General features: G+C 35.7%; 1 protein-coding gene across 1 annotated transcript in view; it reads right to left on the reverse strand.

The window, feature by feature from the left end:
- Positions 1–13,024: 13,024 nt before the first annotated feature.
- The window catches only part of LOC125648167 (zinc transporter ZIP10-like), a 38,610-nt gene continuing 30,476 nt past the window's right edge, over positions 13,025–21,158 (reverse strand). The window contains exons 10-14 of the mRNA XM_056140563.1: positions 16,276–16,397; positions 15,940–16,027; positions 15,652–15,807; positions 15,068–15,255; positions 13,025–14,827 (exon numbers count right to left, since the gene is read on the reverse strand). Of these exons, the coding sequence (XP_055996538.1) occupies positions 14,690–14,827; positions 15,068–15,255; positions 15,652–15,807; positions 15,940–16,027; positions 16,276–16,397 (692 nt within the window). The 3' untranslated portion in view covers positions 13,025–14,689. The remainder of the gene's footprint in view (positions 14,828–15,067; positions 15,256–15,651; positions 15,808–15,939; positions 16,028–16,275; positions 16,398–21,158) is intronic.

Raw genomic sequence — 21,158 nt, forward strand, 5'->3', positions numbered from 1 at the left:
AGGTCCTTTGTACCTCTTGCTTGTCGTAAGAGGCGACTAATTGGGGCGGTCTTTCGGATGAGACTGCAAACACTGAGGTCCTGTGTCACAGCAGGTGTTGGCACGATAAAGATCCCTCCCTGCTCAATGGCCGTAAGCGCCGAGTATAGGCCTAAATTTTGCAGCCCTTCATCGGCAATGGTGACGTCTCCATATGAGTGAAAATTCATGAAAGGGACGTTAAACAATATAAAATCAATCATCATAAAGTGCAATATCAATAATAATGTTAAATATATGATCCAGATTATACATCATCACGTAAAGACGGAAGTTAGCATATGCTTACAGGCCTAAACGGTAAAAAAAATATATATATAAAATACAAACGCATGGGGAAAATATATTTCAAATCATTTAAGGGACAACTTGATCCCATGATTTGTTTGAAATTTATACAAAGAAGTGAATAGATATGTTATTAGTGGTACAGTACAGTGTATTTTACAACAAGGATTAAACGCCGGCGGAAGCCTACATGTATAGGTTTAATGCAGGATAAAATTTCCTATACTTGTGTGCAATTTTATTTTCATTTATTCATCTTTCTTTTATCAATATCATTTCATTTTCTTATTTATTTATTTATTTTAATCCGTTGAACATAGTTTACTTATTGATTGAAACTTGACTCACATGAGCAGATCGATACATGGCATTTAAAATTCTAGAATGTAAATATTTTATGTTATTTCTTATATCACCCCCCCCCCCCCCCCCCCCCCCCCCCCCCCCCCCCCCCCCCCATTTTAGTTACATGACAGTCAATAAAAATTATTCTATAGGAATTTTCTTTACGTTACACTAGAGATCGGGCTCAAAATTTCCATTATTTTTGTTGACAACTTGCATTGGTCACTGCAGACGATAAGGATATGTTTAAAAGCATGAGGAAATAATGAATGGATATTTCTTTCCATGCTGTATTTAATTTTAAAGCTACCTCCATAAAGAAAAGAGTTCTAAAAAGTCAGACGTAAATCGGAATCGTAAGTGTTACGACTACGATAGGTTTCGTGAAACGCTCGTATACGTGCGCGTCAAATAATCTTAAACGTAATCGTACGTTTACGATCTACGATCGGTTAGTGAAACGGCCGCCAGACGACATTAATGCAAACAACTGAGATTATTAATTATGTGGTACTACCAATTCAGGTAATGTTCTATTTATGTTTTAGTTTTATAGTGTTGTGCGACGATATATAGTTATTTTATTTTACATAAAAAGATGTTGTGTATCATATTTTCAACTGGAATCGTTACGTTAAGCACCGGGATCTTGGGGCCCCCTACTGTATTATGTCAACGTTGCATTGAGCGAAATCACAGTCGCCGTTTCACTGTTTAGGAAACTTTTAAAACGTACAATTTACTGTGCACATTTTAAAGGGAGTAACATGAACACCATCATACCATTCTATGGGAATAAGTGATGTGGCAATAATCCCTCATTAACAATATATGTCCATGGAGATTGACTGTAAATTATGAAGTTTACAATTAAAAATAAACTTGCATCATAAAAATAGTAAAAAAAATAATAAGCATGTATTTAAAAATATACCAATTCTGTGAAACGCATAAATTTAACTTTATTTCAAGTTAACTGATTTATTCCTCACAAAATATCATTCTCACTGTACAAGTGCTATGGAATTAAATCTACCAAATTATTAAGTTTACTGCTAATTAGAAATAATATCAATGTTAGAAAATAATATCAGTCAGCAGTCAAATGTCTGTCTTATATTTTCAACCCAACTTCTCTATAAACCAAGTAGACAAAGAATGACTGAATACCACCAAGAACTTTTGGAGGGAAAAAGAACTGACCAATAAAACACCAGCTAACAACACTAAAACCAATAGAAACTTCGAACACTTTCAAACCTATATACAAAAGTTGAATTAATGACCTGAGGCTAAATTGAATAAATCAGAACAGGTACTGCCTGTTCTACTTGGATGAGCATAAAACACATCTCAATGTAGTGGTTATTCAGATCTGGTGCATCAAAATTGGTACCGTATAAGTTTTACATAATGAAATTTGAAATCTGTATACAAATTTGTGTAGATTTATTAATTTAAATCAATTAATAAACACTATTACATTCACATTAAGAATTCTTATGGTCAAGTACCCTGGAGCTCATCCCAACTCCCATATATAATTTTTTGATTGTTCAAATATCTTTAAAATGGTTGAGATTACAACCCTTACTGTAAATATATTTTTGTTGCACATGACACAATGCACTGAGCATCAGGTTTTTGTTCGTTTGTTCCACCCATTTGCCCCTCAAGGTAAAAAGGAAAATTCAGAGAACTTATTTCACATCTAAAGGATACCACAAATAACCTCCCGATGATTTGGCTACTGTATAAAGTGTAGACGAGTTCTGGGAATCTGGTTTTTCTGTAGGAAAACATCGTTTTTTAATCCCTAATTGGCCCCCAGGTTGAAAATGAAAATTCCAAAACCTTATTGCACATCTACAGGATACCACATACCCAAAGTATTGATTGGTTACTACTTAAAAAAAAGAGGAGTCCGAGAAAGAAAAAAATGTGCAGATGGACGGATCAGGATAACAACAATATACCCGCACTTTCTGTGGAAAGTGTGGGCATAATAAAGTTCTAAGTTCATTAAAAGTAAAGAACTTGTGTATTCCACACAAATGACTAGATGCTAAAATACAACTTGGCTAACGATACGGTTTTATTTTCGTAGGGTATGGGTTCAGTTGGTGATTGGAAGAAAGTAAATAAATATCGTTTTGCGGTTGACAATGATTTGATCACGAAGAGGAGATTGAAATAGTGGAAATGATGTCTGCGATATTACAAACTTTCGCAAAATGTTGGTGTACTTCTTGTTATACATATATGAAAGGTGAAGATAATGAACAGTGATCAATATTATAACTCCTATCGTTACATATACAGACTCAAGATAAAATTCACATTTAGAAGCCCAAAGGTCAAACTTTAAAGCCGCACGATATGTGGTAAAATAATCTCGGTTGAGATTCGGCTCGGCTGAATATTTGGACTGACGCCTTCACCGAACCTCAGAACAGTCCTTCATAATTCATGTCTGGAAATTTACTTTCAGCTTCGACCGGTTCTAACAATTAATGTGCACTTAAGTGACACTGCTGTTCGCTTCAAATCAGTTAGTTGACTATTAAACCAAATCTGTATCACTATTAATGCAGTATTACTTACCGTCTAAGTATGTAAATTCCATAAAATAAATCATCACTAATTTTCCCGTTCAAATGAAGACTTCTATGGCGCAATATTTTATCTCCCAAAATTGAAGAGTTCCTATAGTTTGTTTTTTAAATTAGCGAAATGCAAGTAGGTATGTATAGATACAATGTATCAGTAACTAGATATAGCAGACTATAGGAACTCTTCAATTCCAGGAGTTAAAATATTGTGCCATGGAAATCTTCATTTGAACGGAAAATTTAGTGCCTATTTTCATTTTGGGATTTTTATACCTAGCCTGTAAGCAATACAAAATTAATTGTGATAGAGAGTTAGTTTGATAGTCAAATAACTTATCTGAACCGAACAGCAGCGTCACCTAAGTGCACATTAATTGCTAGAACTGGTCGAAGCTGAAAGTAAATTTCCAGACATGAATTATGAAGGACTGCTCTAAGATTCGATAAAGTCGTCAGTCCAAATATTCAGCCGAGCCGAATTTCAACCGAGATTAGTAGTAAACAACATGGGGCATAGTCCTCGCGGGATGCCAGATTTGAGCCCTCGTGCCACACATTACAAATTGGTACGATTTTGTGCAAATTGCTTGTGAAATGTGAGAAAAAAGGCGATCTAATCATCAACAATCGTGGTATCGGGATATACATACTCTCTATCACACAATACAGGTAAGCAAAAGGATGAAATTACCGAGAAAGGTGGGTTAAAATCATCATTTTCAATGTTGTAGACCTATTTGTGAAACGCGAACGAAGTGTTTGAGGTAAGTATGGGTTTGTGAACTTCGGTGACAAATTTGAATGATCAAAATATATCTACCACACTCTATGCAATATGATATTTGCAGAAATATGGTGTATTTCATGAGAAAACCAATCTCATACTCGGTGATACTGCGTTTTCTCCGCTTCGGAGGATCCACAGTGATGACTCCTCGAGTATAATGTTGTAACGGTGTATAAGTATGTTTCTTTTAAACCTGTCTTTCTTATTCCAAATAAAATTAAATATCACTTTGTTTATTATGACGTGTAAAATGTTGCTATATTCGATAATATTGTGATGTATGTTTGATATCTTGTGATCTATATTCAATAGCGTGGGATGTATGTTCAATATCTTGTGATGTATATTCTATATCTTGTGATGTATATTCGATAATCTTGTGATGTATGTTCAATATCTTGTGATGTATATAAAAATATACATGTATGCTTTTCGAATGATACATGAATTCTGTGAATAAATTGTTATCTTTCTGCAATAGTTTGTCATAAGATTATTTTTGAAGTCATGACAGCAGCTGCTGACATTTCGAAACTCAATTATGTTTAATTTATTTCTTTAAAATTGTGGAATAATTGATTACAAGAAAATCTTTTGGAAATGGATGATTTTGTATGAAACATATTTTTAACTTTGAAACTTTGACACTTGTTTTTGCTCGACTGTAGATTTGACTATAATTAGTTGGAAAGACCGGTGTCAGATGGGAATATTGATGGAAGTATGTATACTGATTCTACTATGGCTATTGTAAAGATTAAAGGAATGCCGCGGTCATTATTCTTCGATATACATGTACCTTCATACGTATCATAAACTGATCATGAGAAAGATACACAACTCCCTTGCACTTCGAGTTTTGATAAGGTCGATAACTGATAATTCCATTTTATAATCATAAAAATCAATCAATACATGTTTTAAAACAAATTCATAAATGACTGAAGAACACTTGTCATTCAGTATCAACCAATCGTCTGCATTCCGAGAGCGATACACATATAAACATGGCGATGCATAAGCAAGTTTTCCTTGAAATGTATTCAAAGCAATTGATATAATCCGTTAACATCAAACTACAATGTATATACTTGAATTTTTTTTTCAAAATAGATTTTAGAATGCCCCTACCTCTCACATTTTTCGTCAGCCAAAAAAAAACAAAAAAACACCAAAACACAATGGAGGCCGTTTCGGAAACTGCAATGAAGTCATAGTGACCACATTCGTAGCTATATAGGAAAACGATTGGCTGTATTTCTGTGCCGTAGTAGAATAGAAATAAAGTTCTTATTTTCGTGTATGTTGCAGGATAACCTCCTTGGTCTCGAAATGTTGTTTGAAATATAAAAACTTCGGCTTTTATATTTCAAAACAACATTTTCGACCTCGGGGGTTATATCCTGCAGCATACACGAAAGCGCGATCATTATTTCTTAAACACTCCATCCACAGACACTCGACGTCAGGCAATAAAATAATGTCTTCCTGTGAACAAACTATTTGAATACAGTGTAGTTTACAGGAGACAGTTTTTTAATAATAAATATTTAAAACGTCAAGTGCCTGTGATTCTAACGTACCAAAGATGTAAAGAAGAACGAATGAGAGGGACACGATCACTTTCCAGGCTTAAACATATCTTAAAACAGAGATCTCTCCGAGAGCAATGAAGCAGAGGAACGCACCGAACATTTCAACGGCTACATGCTACACCGAGAAACTATACAGGTTGCCAAAAAGCATAGAGACTGATGCCTAGGACAAATCTACATGTAGCTGTCCATAAGGGAATTCAATATTCCCTGAGTATATCTGTCCCCGCATCTATACATGTAGTACAGTAATAGAAAGTATACAATTTCAATAAAATATAGGAAACCATTTGTGAAAAAGTAAACAGTGATCAATCTCATAAGTATACAAAATTGACAATAAGGCCGAAAAGGAGACAATTGGGTATACCATATATGTGGTATCAGGTGCCTAGTGAAAGTAAGCGTAATAATAAACGGAATTATCCGTATTCAAAATATGTGTGCCAAGAACAGATTAACAAATGGTACGAAACACATCAGACAGCATTTGACCCAAATGAAAGGTTATATTGGCAAACTAGATCGTTATAACGACCATAGAACTTGCGAAATGCTGATTTTAAACGAGACTTTTGAAACCCCTGCACCAACAACTTGTTTGTTAGTAGCCTGTCTCGATTTAAAAACAGATCATACGCAGAACAAGTTCTTGCGTATCGAATCAGTTGAGAGGTATAAAACACCACATACAGGTGATAATGGAAATGTTGATACATAGATATGGGAAGTTGACGATGTAGAAACTTTTAAAAATCTTCCCGTTTATCATAAAGTTGAGTTGTTAGATTGTCGTTAACATCTATTTTCAATAAAATATCTAAATACGAAGCAGAAGTGGACGACTCTGTGGTGTCTTATTTCGAGTTCACTGGGATATATCAAATCGACATATGAATGAAAATTATCATTATTAACAGATAAAACGTCGTCAATATATCTAAATGTCGCATTGGCACAGCAGGAGATTTATTCTTCTCACGTAGAAGTTTTTGAATAAATTCTGCTTCATGGGAATATAGAAACAGGTCAGCTAATTAAGGAGCATATAATTCGTGCCTATGGAAATTGAAACAGAGTGTTGGAAGATCTGATCACCAAAGACTTCGAAGATAATTGTCAATGAGTAACTCCAGCACTCTTTTAATCTCAACTCCAGAGTACTTGTGCGTGGAATCAGAGTGGTTTTTGACAAACTTAAAGGGAAAGGCAACCCTAACCACATAGTTGCTTTTATGAATAAAGTATCACTTACTGATATCGTAATTGACAGTCTTTAACTACAAATATCCTTGCTTAAGAATTAAATCAATATTATACATTTATTGCATGATAGTGAGGGAGATATGAAGATTTATTCACCCAAGAAAAATCATATTCCCCGAGGGGAACGCCCGAGGGGAATATGATTTTTCTTGGGTGAATAAATCTTCATATCTCCCGAACATTCATGCAACAAATTGTTTATTATACCGAAACAAAGCAAGACCACAGAATTGTATTTGAGATTGGAGTTTACTCATCTATACATCGTACATGTATGTAGCCGAGATCGCCCTAACAGTAGCATCGCGCCGTCAACGTATATATAGAAGGTACAAACAGCGAAACACAGTGATATGATAACCAGTTTTTGTATTTCCATTCTCCTTGAATGCTGATTTACTTGCATGTTTTTATATCAACCAAAATCGGTCGATTTTAAAACTGTATATCAGAGACCCGCATATTTTGTGCCTTACGAACTATGAAAGTAGAATGACTCGGGCTTATTGTGACGTCATAATACACTTCGTCTACTTTGACGTTAAATTTAGGGAAAATGCACGAAGCTGCCCAAGGGAAAATATTTATAGGTTATAGACTTTGTATGGGAAAATATGACGACCGAGTTTTTTGGCGCGTAGACGGACCGAGCTTGCGAGGTCCGTTCGCGACAAAAAACGAGGTCGTCATATTTCCCATACAGAGTCTATAACCTTTTTATTATATACTTTCAATTTCATTTAGAAACTAACAATAATTTTATTTTTAACAATAACTTTATCGGTTTAACTGAGTAAAGGATGAAAAACACGAAAAATTTGAATTTTAACGGCGTAGAAATTTGATTGTGACGTAATGTTTGCGGGCCGGAATGTTTCAGGGCAAATATCGTGTGATATATGCCCGCAAACTTTTAAAGAAAAAAGAAGAGATGAAATTGAAAGTATATAATAATATACATTTATTGCATGATAGTGAGGGAGATATGAAGATTTATTCACCCAAGAAAAATCATATTCCCCGAGGGTGAATAAATCTTCATATCTCCCGAACATTCATGCAATAAATTGTTTATTATACCGAAACAAAGCAAGACTACAAAAGTGCGTTTGAAATTGGAGTCCTCTCATCTATATACATTGTATGTAGCTGAGATCATCCTAACGGCAACATCGCGCCGTCAACGTATTACGGTAGAAGGTACAAACAACGAAATACAGTGAGATGATAACCAGTTTTTGTATTTCCATTCTCCTTGAGTGCTGATTTACTTGTTTGTTTTTGTATCAACCAAAACCAAAACCATGCGATTCAACTGTGTATCCGCATATTTTGTGCTTTACGAACTATGAAAGTAGAATGACTCGGACTTATTGTGACGTCACAATACACTTCGTCTACCTTGACGCTAAATTTATGGAAAATGCGCGCTCGTTGCATTTCCCGCTAAACTGGTTCCTACATTGGCGAGAAGAGCAAGACAGTAATCCTACGTATTGACAGTGAACCAGATCAGTTTTCCTTGTTTTCAACATAGATTTTTGAAAATGTATTCAGATATGCTGCGCTCGCCCCAACGGTCACACCGTAATCATATTAATCTATCATGTATTTTAAATTACCCGCCGCTAAGAGAGTGGCCATTGGAGTTTAATTATGACGTCACACCGTCTATTCCGGTTTATTTCATCAACATGACAAGTCACGAATAGTTAAGTTTGGAGCCGTATAGATTTGAGTCCGTTCTTTTGCAAGAAGAAATTGAGAAAAGAAGACGTTCAGTCGTGTCGCAGACCAGGCAGACGGTACACGTTCTTCCTACAAATGTCTCGAACCTCAACTAGTCATTACGCAAATGATGGATCCACAGTTTACGTAGTCTTTTCTTTTGAAATAACTTGGTTGAGTTGGGAATTTCGAAAAATAACCTTTTTTCACATTTCCCCTTCGCATTAGTGTAATTAACTGCTTGCCAGGAAGGCATCAACCTATTTATTCGTAAGATCTACCACATACAAATCTTTGATGATCTCGCAGGTGCTTGGGCTCACCCCCCCCCCCTCCTCCAAATAAGCTACATGAGTTGATTTAATTAATTTTTGTTGAAAATATTTCTAATGTATGTCAACAACGTCTTGCATACCCATAAAGTCCAAAATAATTCAAAATAAGCCCTTTTAAAAAGTAAATACCCTAGGCCACTGTTCTGTTATAAGTTCTGTTATAATCACCAGTGGGGGTATTTTTTTAAAAAAAAAAGGACTTATTTTGTACTTTATGGGTATGTAAGACGTTGTTGACATGCATTAGAAATATTTTCAAGAAAATAATCAACTCATGTAGCTTATTCGGAGGGGGGGGGGGGGGGGGCTGAACCCAAGCACCTGTGGATGATCTTAAAATCTCATCAAAACCGGAACAGACGGTGTGACGTCAAAAGTATTGATTTTTGTGGTCTTGGATACAAAAGAGTTACACATCATGACAGCCTCTATAGATCGCGGGAATTTCAATTTTTGACGTTTTCAAATTAGTACCGGAGCATATCTAGGCCATATATCAACAGAATTTATGACAAATCTTTATCATATGATTAATCCTATCATGTAAAAATCTTTTGGGTTGCCTTTCCCTTTAAGTACTTTTTAAAATGACTGGTCACTCGATATGAATATTTCCGTTTGCCATTTTTGTCGAAAAAGCAACTGTCTATTATGTCAAAAAGTCTAGTCTTTAATCTATTGTGAGGGATGGTCGTGTACAGTGTTGAGACGTTATACGTTTTGATGTTGTTGATTTCAGAAGCTTCGCTATTTCAAGTTTACTAAAACTTCTTTAGAATTATTTTTAGAATCCACATTTATAAAATTTACACCACTTCTGGCATATGTAGTGGCACAGTACATTTGAAGTTTCTCTTTCACAGTTGTTGATATTTTCGTGAGGAGCAAAGATAGAGGCTTGGTGAACACTTACTGGATCCAGCAATGTGTCTTTGTTTGTTTGTATGGGTTTTTATGAAGTTTAGGAATCCAGTATAGGTATGGTAACTCATATTCATTCGACTCATTGACTGGGTATTTAACGTGTCTAAAACTGAAGCATGGCTTTGAAGAATTTCATCTTTTGAAAGGGTAGTTGGAGTATAAGAACGATTACCAAAAGTGGGATTAATGCCAAGTTCTTTTGAAATACGGTTGTAATAATGAGCCCTTACGAACTAAGACAATGTTGTTACAAGCTTTGTTAGCTGGAACCAAAACATTTACCTCGTGTAACCTACCTAATCCTTTTTCACTTCTGGTTTACTAAACACAGAAAGATAGATGGAACGTACTTTATTGTTCTGATGTCTAATGTGGGATTTTAATATTCCTCTTACACTTTTAATCCATTCTGACAATGTATCAAGTTCTTCTTGTTCATTATTTAACCCATCGTCTGGCATGATATTCGAACGAAATCATAATAGAGATGAAGGTGAGAAAGAGGGCATGTTTTAAGTAAAAAGTTATTTATGAACTCAGAAGAGCATAATGTATCATGCACTAACGAAATTCGAAGAAAGAACAGTCCAAAAATATACAATGTAGTGCATCATAGAATATCAATGAAAGGTGAAGATAACGAACAGTGATCAATCTCATAACTCCTATAGATAGTTGGGCAAACACGGACCCCTGGACACACCAGAGGTGGGATCAGGTGCCTAGGAGGAGTAAGCATCCCCTGTCGACCAGTCACACCAGCCATGCGCCCTATATCCTGATCAGGTAAACGGAGATATCAATCTATCTCCGAATGCATGCTGATCAGATTACTGTTGTTGGAAGGTTTTAAAAGTGTTTAGAAGTCCCATTCATTTCCATGAAAGAACTGTGGACCCTATATCTGAACAACACTGGCACTGTAATTATCTTATCGATCATGATTGCTTCGGGGGGGGGGGGGGGGGGGTAGCTCAACGTTGCATAAAAGTTATATATAACATATTAATGTTTTACCCCTTGCAACCTTTTATTACAATTTTGACCCCAAAAAGTGAAATTATCCTCTCATTTAGAAACAAAACATTTAAAATATGGGAGTGAATAATTCAATGTGGAGAAAGTTTACATGATTTTCACAAAACGTTTTTTTTTTTCGTTTTTCTTCATTCTATACATGTTACAAGCTTGGTTCAGTCTTTTATACTCCTCGATTGATAGCTATAAAAATATGTCGTTTAAAGCCTTGTCAGAATCACGTTTCTTCAATTTGAAATTTGAATCAACAATTAAAGTAATGCATTTCAATTTGCGCACTGTAAATTATTGTCAAAGGTAGAGCGGTGCATGTAACCGAGTTTAATAGCAGCCTTGTTACGCAATTTTCGTAATCTTAACCGCCAATAAAATGACTGCAATATGTGTAATAAAAGTTAAATAAAAAACTTGTGAAAAGCCTTGTCAGAATCAAGTTTCTTCAATTTGAAATTTGACTTAACAATTAAAGTAATGCATTTGGAGTTGCACACTGTGAATTATTGTCAAAGGCAGAATGGCGTATGCACCCGGATGTAACAGCAGTCTTGTTATGCAGTTTTCGCATTACTCGTTACCCTGAAACTTCCATGAGCCCTGTCAGGACATAGCTGAACCACAAACTCCAGATCTTCTTCTCTATACTCCTGATTTGGCCCCTCCCACCAAAACCTATATGTATGTATTGCATCATCGATCATATAATACATGCATTTCATGATATGCAATGTACATCTATAAAACCCATGTATAGTCCCATTTCTATTCAAAGCAATACTAGCTCTAAATCTACATATAAAATTATTTTCTTGTAAAAATTTGTTGTTATATAGTGTTGTATGTAACTCTAACCATAATCAAGTTTGAAATTTTATCAAAAATAAAGATTTCAGTTCTATTGAATATATAGCATTATGTATAGAAATAAATTTGTGTATGGGAAGCCAATAATGTTATTTTACTTCATTCAGAGCCTAGGAATAAGTTTCCTAACACAAATTATATCAATAATGAAAGTTTATAAACCTTATTTTCGTCTGAAATAGTAAATCCCAATTTTACAAGAAAATATTTTCGACACCAAAATGACAGCTATAACTGGCAAGGTTGGAAATGTACAACATTCGTGATTGTCCAGTCGGATAAAAAACCCTCCCCTTTTCCTTACCGGGGGGGGGGGGGGTAATTTAACTTGTGATTGTCATCTGTTGCAGTCTAAATATTTGATGTCGCAAATGAGGACGACCGTGAAAATGTCGGCTTTTAAGTTAATTTCAATTCACTTTACAATTAAATGTATCATAACCAATAAAATGAGTAAAAAGCTTTTCGTAGATAACTTGCAATAAATATAAATTCCATTTACCAATTATTTCCTGTTGCTTTTAAACTTAAAGCACAGAAATTATTTAATAATGATCTCTTCGAAAACTTCTGATGGATTTTTAAAATATTTGTGAAGTGACATACAATAATTCTTTAAGAGAGTTGTAATATTCAAATATATATATCTACACGTATTTACTAATCAACAATGCATTTCAGAAGCGTCTGATACCCATAATATATTGATCATTTCATTCATATACTTTTTGTATGCAAGTAGTATTGTATTCATACCATTCAGATAATCTATAATATCATCTTGCAATTAAAATGATACCAACCCCGTTAATGAGCAAAACTTAATTAGTCGATTTCTTAATTAGTCAATTTCATATACATTAAGAAATGGATGGCTTTGCATACGACGCTGCATTGAGTGTTATTTAGTGCTGAAATTCGAATGCAATATATCTATTTCCCTTCATTGAGATGAGCTACGTCAGCGTTTTAATCCAATGTGAATATAAACGCCTCATTATAGTAAGAGTTTTATTTTTATACCCGTTTCAAGTTTCTAAATGCAAGTCTACCTGTGTAATCTTCAAGAAAGATTAAATGGCTGCACGATGCGCCTGGTGCTCGCGAATGCTTTAGAAAGAATTTGATTTGGTTGTTTTCCCTTATTCCTAAATGGAGAACCCGTAATAAAACGCGCAAAACAACATTCAATATTCCAAATCACACTTAGTTTTATAACATTTTTATTCCACCTTTCCAAATTATCATTCATGATCGATAATAAAATTGTTGAAAAGGTAAGATACTGTATACTAATAATAAAACATTTTACCGGTATATATCACAGATATATTGCAGAAAATACAAATAAAATGATAAAGTATCTTTCAAACACATGGTGTACACCTGTAAACAAAATATCTTGTTTTGATATATAACTTCTTTGTTATTAGTGGGAATGTATCCTCGCTTCCCAACACTATTGCGATAACGATATACATGTATAAATACTGTATACAAGGTTATTTTTGCCTCGTGTTATTTTCGCGTTACACGTGCAGATGGTTTCACCACGTTTTACATTCGCCCAGGCCCAGTTCTGGTTAAATAGAGATAAAGAGAGAAAACAGTTTCGCCCAGTTTTGATTTAGTCCACTGACAACGAGGACGAAAATAACACGGGGGCGAATATTTCCCTGCATACAGTATTCCTTGTGAAAACATTTTGATGAAAAAATCCAACATCATACATTGTAAAACAGTATTGAATATACTAGACACTCTTACTTAGGACGAATTTCTTTCACACAGAGTATATGCCATAAAAAAAATAATATACAAATTAATGAGAAGTGATATGTTTCTTGCTCAGCTGACAGATCGCTGCTATTCAGATAGTCTATCAATAGCTGTTCTACATATACAGGGTTTTTTCACCCAATAAGAGTTGCCAGAAGAAAACACAGCTAGTTGATGTGTTGAAGTTAAGAACATGAGGATTACAGTTTTATTTAATTTACTTGTCTAATTCGATGGATTAAAACTAAATAAAAACAAATTATGGTTGCATTCGTTGTAGACCTAAGATCAGGGCCGTAAATTAACCTTCAATTTGGAGGAGGCAGGAAATTAGGCGGGGGTCTGGGGGCCGCACATTTTGTGCACACTGAACACGTTTCGTGCAAAATCCTTGATTCTAAGATGTTACTTGACTAACTCATTCTAAAAGAAAGATTTGGAATGCTTTTTAAGGGAGGTATCATGTTCTTAGTTATTGGAAACAACATAAATTCTAATGAACTTTAAATTTTAATTTTTTTTGGCTCAAAAGTTGGAGGAGGCAGCTGCCTCCTCCGCCTCCATGTAATTTACGGCCCTGTAAGATACATTGATCATATTAACAAATGTGATAAACCAGGCACTTGCAGGCAATACACATAATAATTACTGCCCGTCCAGTCCTGTGTGACTTCCCCTCGTTCTCAACATTAAAAGCTTTTAACGTACATGATTCAATCCAAGACAGATGCGTCAATTTCAATTAACGCATTCATGATAAAAAAAAATATTGAAGGTCTTCCCGGAGCAAAAGCGACACCTAACGGACAATATGTTACTTGGAGTATTCAAAAGTGTACTTTATCTCATTTTCAAGCTTTAGTTAACTGCAGTCATTCTTGGCAATAGGTGAATACAGGTTAATTCATACTCTTATAGGAATTTCAGGTTCGTTCTGGTCTATGACCAAGTGGTTTCAGAGAAGATGTTGGAAAAATGTGTACAATTGGCGACGAACGCAAAGTGGTTGAATAAACTCATGGTACTTTGGTCTAGGTGAATAGATATGACATGAAGATTTTAAATTGCACGAAATAATTTGCACTATACTGTTTACACTTTAATTTTTGATTCGAATAAGGAAAGAAGAACCAACACCATTACTCCAATGAATATGCCGATGTTGTTGCAAATGATCATCTTCAGTCTCTTCCCCCGCGTGCCCTTTCCTCCGCTCGTCATATGTGGCATCTACAGTTAAAGATAGCAACACGTGTACTTGTATTTATTTTTAATCATGACTTAACGTTCGTAAACATTACGGAACACATGCTTCCTTCCTACTACGTCATGATACACGTACCAATTTCTTGCGTAACACCGTGGTTGCTAAAAATCCATTACGACTCCTTTATCTTGGCAAAATAACATAAAAAGTAAAGGTGTTTGTGCATTGTTAACTAATGACAAGTATTTTTTTCTGATACTGACCATGTCTGCCAGGGCAATGTACAGGAATAGTCCTGCGGTCACGGCGAAGATCCATTGACGGACGATGTCGTCTGTGGACACGGAAACGCCAATATATAGACCAATGAATGCCGTGAGGGAGGACAGAAAATTGAACAACAGAGCCCGTGTTCTCGACATTCCACTAGCTACCAAGATGGCGTAGTCTCCTGTGAAAATGACGAGATGCATACATTTAAGAAAAAAGTTACAGTTTTGAAAATACATGAGGGTATTCATGACCTACGACCCTTTACGCTGTCATACTTCCTGACACTCGTTAGCGCTTCGTGAGAAATATGCCGGCGTTAAGCGGTGCATTTCCTACCCTCATGTATTTTGGGGAAAAAAATGAAATTTGATATTTGTACATGTATTTACATTCCCCTTACATTTCTGTCAGAATTCCCATCAATTAAAATAGATAAACTATATTCTATTAAAATTCATACGCGCATTGTTCACATTTGCAATGCATTCAAGAGGATATATATAAGTAATGTTTTGTATTTACTACTAAATAAAACATTTATTTGAACCTCATACAAAAATTAGAGTACATGTACCCAATTCGTGTGGGAGTTCGTGACAGAACACCGTGATGGTTGTGGCAATGCCCACAGAGGAACTCTCAGTGAATGCTGCTCCAATCGCCAGACCATCAGCGAAATTATGGAGGGCGTCTCCCAACAGCACCATTAAAATCAAGGCCCGGGCTCCCGCTGAAAATAGTCCACAACAATATTGATCTGTCACTGGTGTTATATTTGATCCGATATCCTACAGTACTTAATCAACACCTCCGAATTCCTTTCATCTTGTTTTGTGTTGTGATAGTTTTGTTAAAATGTTACCTGTCTGAATCTCGGGTTTGCCTACGGATTCTGAGATACTCTGTTTGTCGTATAGTTCCGATTTCGATTCCGATTTTCCATTTTTCATCTGCAAAATTTAAAAAATATTTTTACATTGATGAATATTTGCTCTTCCATATGTCATTGTTTATAATTCTCATTAAAAAACTGTGACACATTGTTCCCCTTTCAACTTTACAGAAAAAATGTTATCAAAATAGAAGCAAGTTTAAGTAAATAATAAAAATGAAATAGACTCGAGTGAATTTATATAAGGTATTAAGTTTGTACAAAAAGGGCCGATTCACAGCTAGGGGGTTGATTACAAATTCTTACGCCGCTGTGTAACTCGATTTTGTCCAGGCTGTGTATGTGTGAATGACCGTGTTCGTCATCAGAAGTGTTGGTTTTACTCAGCAAATTAAATACCATCTCCATGAAGTAAAATGCGTAAATACCTGATGAAATAAACATTTTAAAAGAATTCAAAAAAGGCTGTTCATTACAACATCACAAGTTATGATTAGTCAAGAGAGTGGGAAATGATCTGCATGCATGCCGGATGTTACAATGTAGAACGAACTGTGAACCCTCCCTGACTAACCCATCTGTACCTTGATGGGAATAAATCTAAAACTCTGTGATCTGAAATTTAAAAATCCATATTTGTTTGTACCTCTGCATTGCCGTCTATGCAGCTCTTGTAGTGTCAGTAACATGAAACTAAACAATATGGAATAACTGTAGCACTGCTTTTTCATTGCATTCCTGTACAGGACCTGTGATTTCACGTCACCAAGGAGCTAGCATCTAGTTATGAAGAAGTCGAAGCGGGAAAGGTAACAAGACAAAACGACTGAGCGTAAATACACTCGGAGATCGGTCACGTGTGAACGTAGATACACTCGGAGATCGATCACATGTGAACGTAGATACACTCGGAGATCGGTCACGTGTGAACGTAGATACACTCGGAGATCGGTCACGTGTGAATGTAGATACACTCGGAGATCGATCACATGTGAACGTAGATACACTCGGAGATCGATCACATGTGAACGTAGATACACTCGGAGATCGATCACATGTGAACGTAGATACACTCGGAGATCGATCACATGTGAACGTAAATACACTCGGAGATCAATCACGTATGAACGTAGATACACTCGGAGATCGGTCACGTGTGAACGTAGATACACTCGGAGATCGATCACATGTGAACGTAGATACACTCGGAGATCGGTCACGTGTGAACGTAGATACACTCGGAGATCGATCACATGTGAACGTAGATACACTCGGAGATCGGTCACGTGTGAATGTAGATACACTCGGAGCAAACTTCCACCAGAGTTCGTTTGCTCACAAACCAAACTCTTCCACTTAGGCATTATGGGATAGCGATTTCTTAGGCCGCGTATACTGTGACGTCACTGTAGAATGACGAAAAAACATAACGTCAAACGTAACCAACTTTCAAAACAAGAACGTAAACATCAAATTCATTACTTTACACAATAATTTGAACAGAGTATCCCTACTTTTTAATGATCTTTTGATCATTTTATGTTTAAAATAAAATCCATACTTTTATATTAATGCTTTTAATATTAATATCTTCAGACTTTTAACTGCGAACTACTTCTTTAGTGTAATTTGTCTGCGTGATAATCGCGGACTCACAATATACAAATCTGTATATTGTGGTGCGTCACATAGGAGAGGTCTATTCGTAGGCACTGTGACGTAATGAGGCCTCGACGGGGAGTTTGACACTCGGAGATCGATCACGTGTGAACGTAGATACACTCGGAAATCGATCACGTGTGAACCTAGATGCACTCGGAGATCAATCACGTGTGAACGTAGATACACTCGGAGATCGATCACGTGTGAACGTAGATACACTCGGGAGATCAGTCACGTGTGAACGTAGATACACTCGGGAGATCAGTCACGTGTGAACGTAGATACACTCGGGAGATCAGTCACGTGTGAACGTAGATACACTCGGGAGATCAGTCACGTGTGAACGTAGATACACCCTGAGATAGGTCACGTGTGAACGTAGATATCCTCGGAGATCGGTCATCGACTACTAAAGCTCATTAACGCCAATCATTTCTGCAATATTATTTCTCTAGCAAAGACCTCATATCGAAAAAAGATCCCCCTATTCAACCATTGTTCCGTCGTACCCAAATAAATCAGTATTATACTGCGAAAAGTTTGTCAAATTACGATTAATTTACTGCTTTTAATCATATCAAACATGAGTTGCCTAAATTGTTGTCAAAAGAAGTCATCGTGTAAGTAAACAGAATCTTATAATCAACATACAAGAGCTGTTCCCAAAAGTCCAAGTGGACAATAGCGATTTTTGTCATTTCAAATGTTTTTTAGGTTTACATGCCATACACCAAAGTATTTGCTGTGAAATTCCAAGTCAAAATAAGTCGGTTTTGAATGTTTTCACTTATATTAAAATATAAAATTGTTGTCTTTAAAAGTCACGGAGGGCGCGCACGGCTCAAGGTAAAAATGTTACAAGTTTTAACATTCAAAAGTTTATTATTTTATAAAACAGGTCAAAACAAGATAGAATTTAGTCGTGACGTAACCAAAATAACTGATGTCATTTTCTGATGTCAATAAATAGTATCGGTTATTTGACGAATAAAGGAGAAAACACGGCAAGAGAAAATCTCTGAAAACGCCCCAAATAAAGCAACGTCAGCCATCCATACAGCCTGGGGTAAACCACAGAGAAGAAGAAAAATAACGAAAGTACCAGAGTATAATTGGAATATACGCAGGTTGTTGAGTTACAAGCGATATACACGGTTTTCCGATGATGTGTTCGATTTCAGAGATGCTTCAATAAGAGGAAGACCTATTATGCAATAAAAATACAAAATTTCCTATTCATGAGCTTATTTGTGTAAGACCGACGCTTTACGGTGAGAGAAGTAAGACCGAAGCTTTACGGTGAGAGAATTCGCCATTATTTGTGTTTTAGCAAATCGTCGGTTTTCAATATCCTTACCGAGGACAGTAATTAATGATATTCTAGTGCATTTTATATGATTATGTTAATTACCGAGGACAGTGATTAATGATATTCTAGTGTTTTTTATTGGATTATAGCTAATCACCGAGGACAGTAATTAATGATATTCTAGTGTATTTTCTTTGATTATAGCTAATCACCGAGGACAGTAATTAATGATATTCTAGTGTATTTTATTTGATTATAGCTAGTCACCGAGGGCAGTAATTAATGATATTCTAGTGAAAGGTGAAGATAACGAACAGTGATCAATCTCATAACTCCTATAAGCAATACAATATAGATAATTGGGCAAACACAGACCCCTGGACACACCAGAGGTGGGATCAGGTGCCTAGGAGGAGTAAGCATCCCCTGTCAACCGGTCACACCCGCCGTGAGCCCTATTTCCTGATCAGGTAAACGAAGTTATCCGTAGTCAAAATCAGTGTGCCAAGAACGGCCTAACAATCGGTATGAAATTTGACCCAATGATAGGTTGTAATCACCGAGGGTAGTAATTAATGATATTCTAGTGTTTTTTATTTGATTATGTTAATTACCGAGGACAGTAATTAATGATATTCTAGTGTTTTTTATTTGATTATGTTAATTACCGAGGACAGTAATTAATGATATTCTAGTGTTTTTATTTGATTATACCTAGTCACCGAGGGCAGTAATTAATGATATTCTAGTGTATTTTATTTGATTATGTTAATTACCGAGGACAGTAATTAATGATATTCTAGTGTATTTTATTTGATTATAGCTAATTACCGAGGGCAGTAACTAATGATACTCTAGTGTATTTTATTTGATATAACTAATTACCGAGGACAGTAACTAATGATATTCTACTGACTAGTGCATTATATTTGGAGGAGTATAGCGTGAAGTGTTTACAGTGAGCAGACTGGGGATTAAGTTTGAGTTTTCTTGTATTTGAGCAGTCAAAATTTGAGTAAAATCCCAGATTTCAGTCTAAGTTTCGACTTAAGTTTTTGCTCAAAGGCCGCAAGCGTCGACCAAAGGCTAAATTTTACAGCCCTTGATCTGCAATGGTGACGTTTCTATATGAGTGAAAGATTCTCGAGAGAGACGTTAAACTTTATACAACCAACCACATAATTGCCAAGTCGTTATTGTAAAGAGAAAACTAGCGAGTATTCACGAACTTTTTGGACAGCCCTCGTGGAAGCTACTTTCCTTTTAGGAACAAACCTCCTGCAGAACTCATAATAAACTCATAAATTTTCTCATCCGGAAAATATGGGTCATATGCAGCATCAGAATTATGAATGGTTGTTTGCTTACATGCATCATCTGTAGAAGATTAAATAGTGCAAGACTGATGTAGAAATGGATCAATTTAAAAATTCCACAAATGAAGCTGCCGGCAAATGTTATGGAGTATGGGCATACATGAATGGAGTCGCTATGGTAATTAAGCTAAAATTTCATGCATTCGTTTGCTTTATACATATACATGTATATACAGAAAACATGCTTGACTTCACGTACATTTACATATACGAATAACATTTTCAAAATATTTTGTGTACATTGTAAATGAACACTTTCATGAATTCATTAAACACCTCACAAAATATCTAAACAAACAATTTTCCCCATACCAAAACGTTTAACACACAAAGAATTCTTTTCAAGCAAACCAATTTCCTTCCTTTTACAAGTAAGGCTTTCTTTCAACACATACCCACCATGGGAGTTTGTTATCCAGACCATCAATTTAAATAGATAGAACGACGCTTGATTGACATTAATGTGAAATTGTATCTAGCACAAATCTGATCACTACCCCAAATTTTAATGACCCTTTTTTAAGGATCACACACATATAAAGTATGATGTTAACATCGAATTTGTTATTGTCTTCTAAAATCTACGGCTAAAAATCATCAGAAACAGAAAATTAGAGAGGGAAAAGGATATATCAGGAAGATATATGTTATCTTCATTTTCCGCTAGTTAGTTATTTTCACTTGCAAAAGTAAGGTATATTGGCTGGTTGCCACCACCCCCCCCCCCCCCCCACCCCCACCCCGTCCGCTCGTTTTGATAGTACATGTACATGCAGTATCAATTCGTCAGTAAATCTCTCCAAAATAAAAATAAAAACCCATTGTACAGTTTTGTACATATA

Source organism: Ostrea edulis, chromosome 6 (assembly GCF_947568905.1).
Source record: "Ostrea edulis chromosome 6, xbOstEdul1.1, whole genome shotgun sequence".
Taxonomy (NCBI): Eukaryota; Metazoa; Mollusca; class Bivalvia; order Ostreida; family Ostreidae; genus Ostrea; species Ostrea edulis.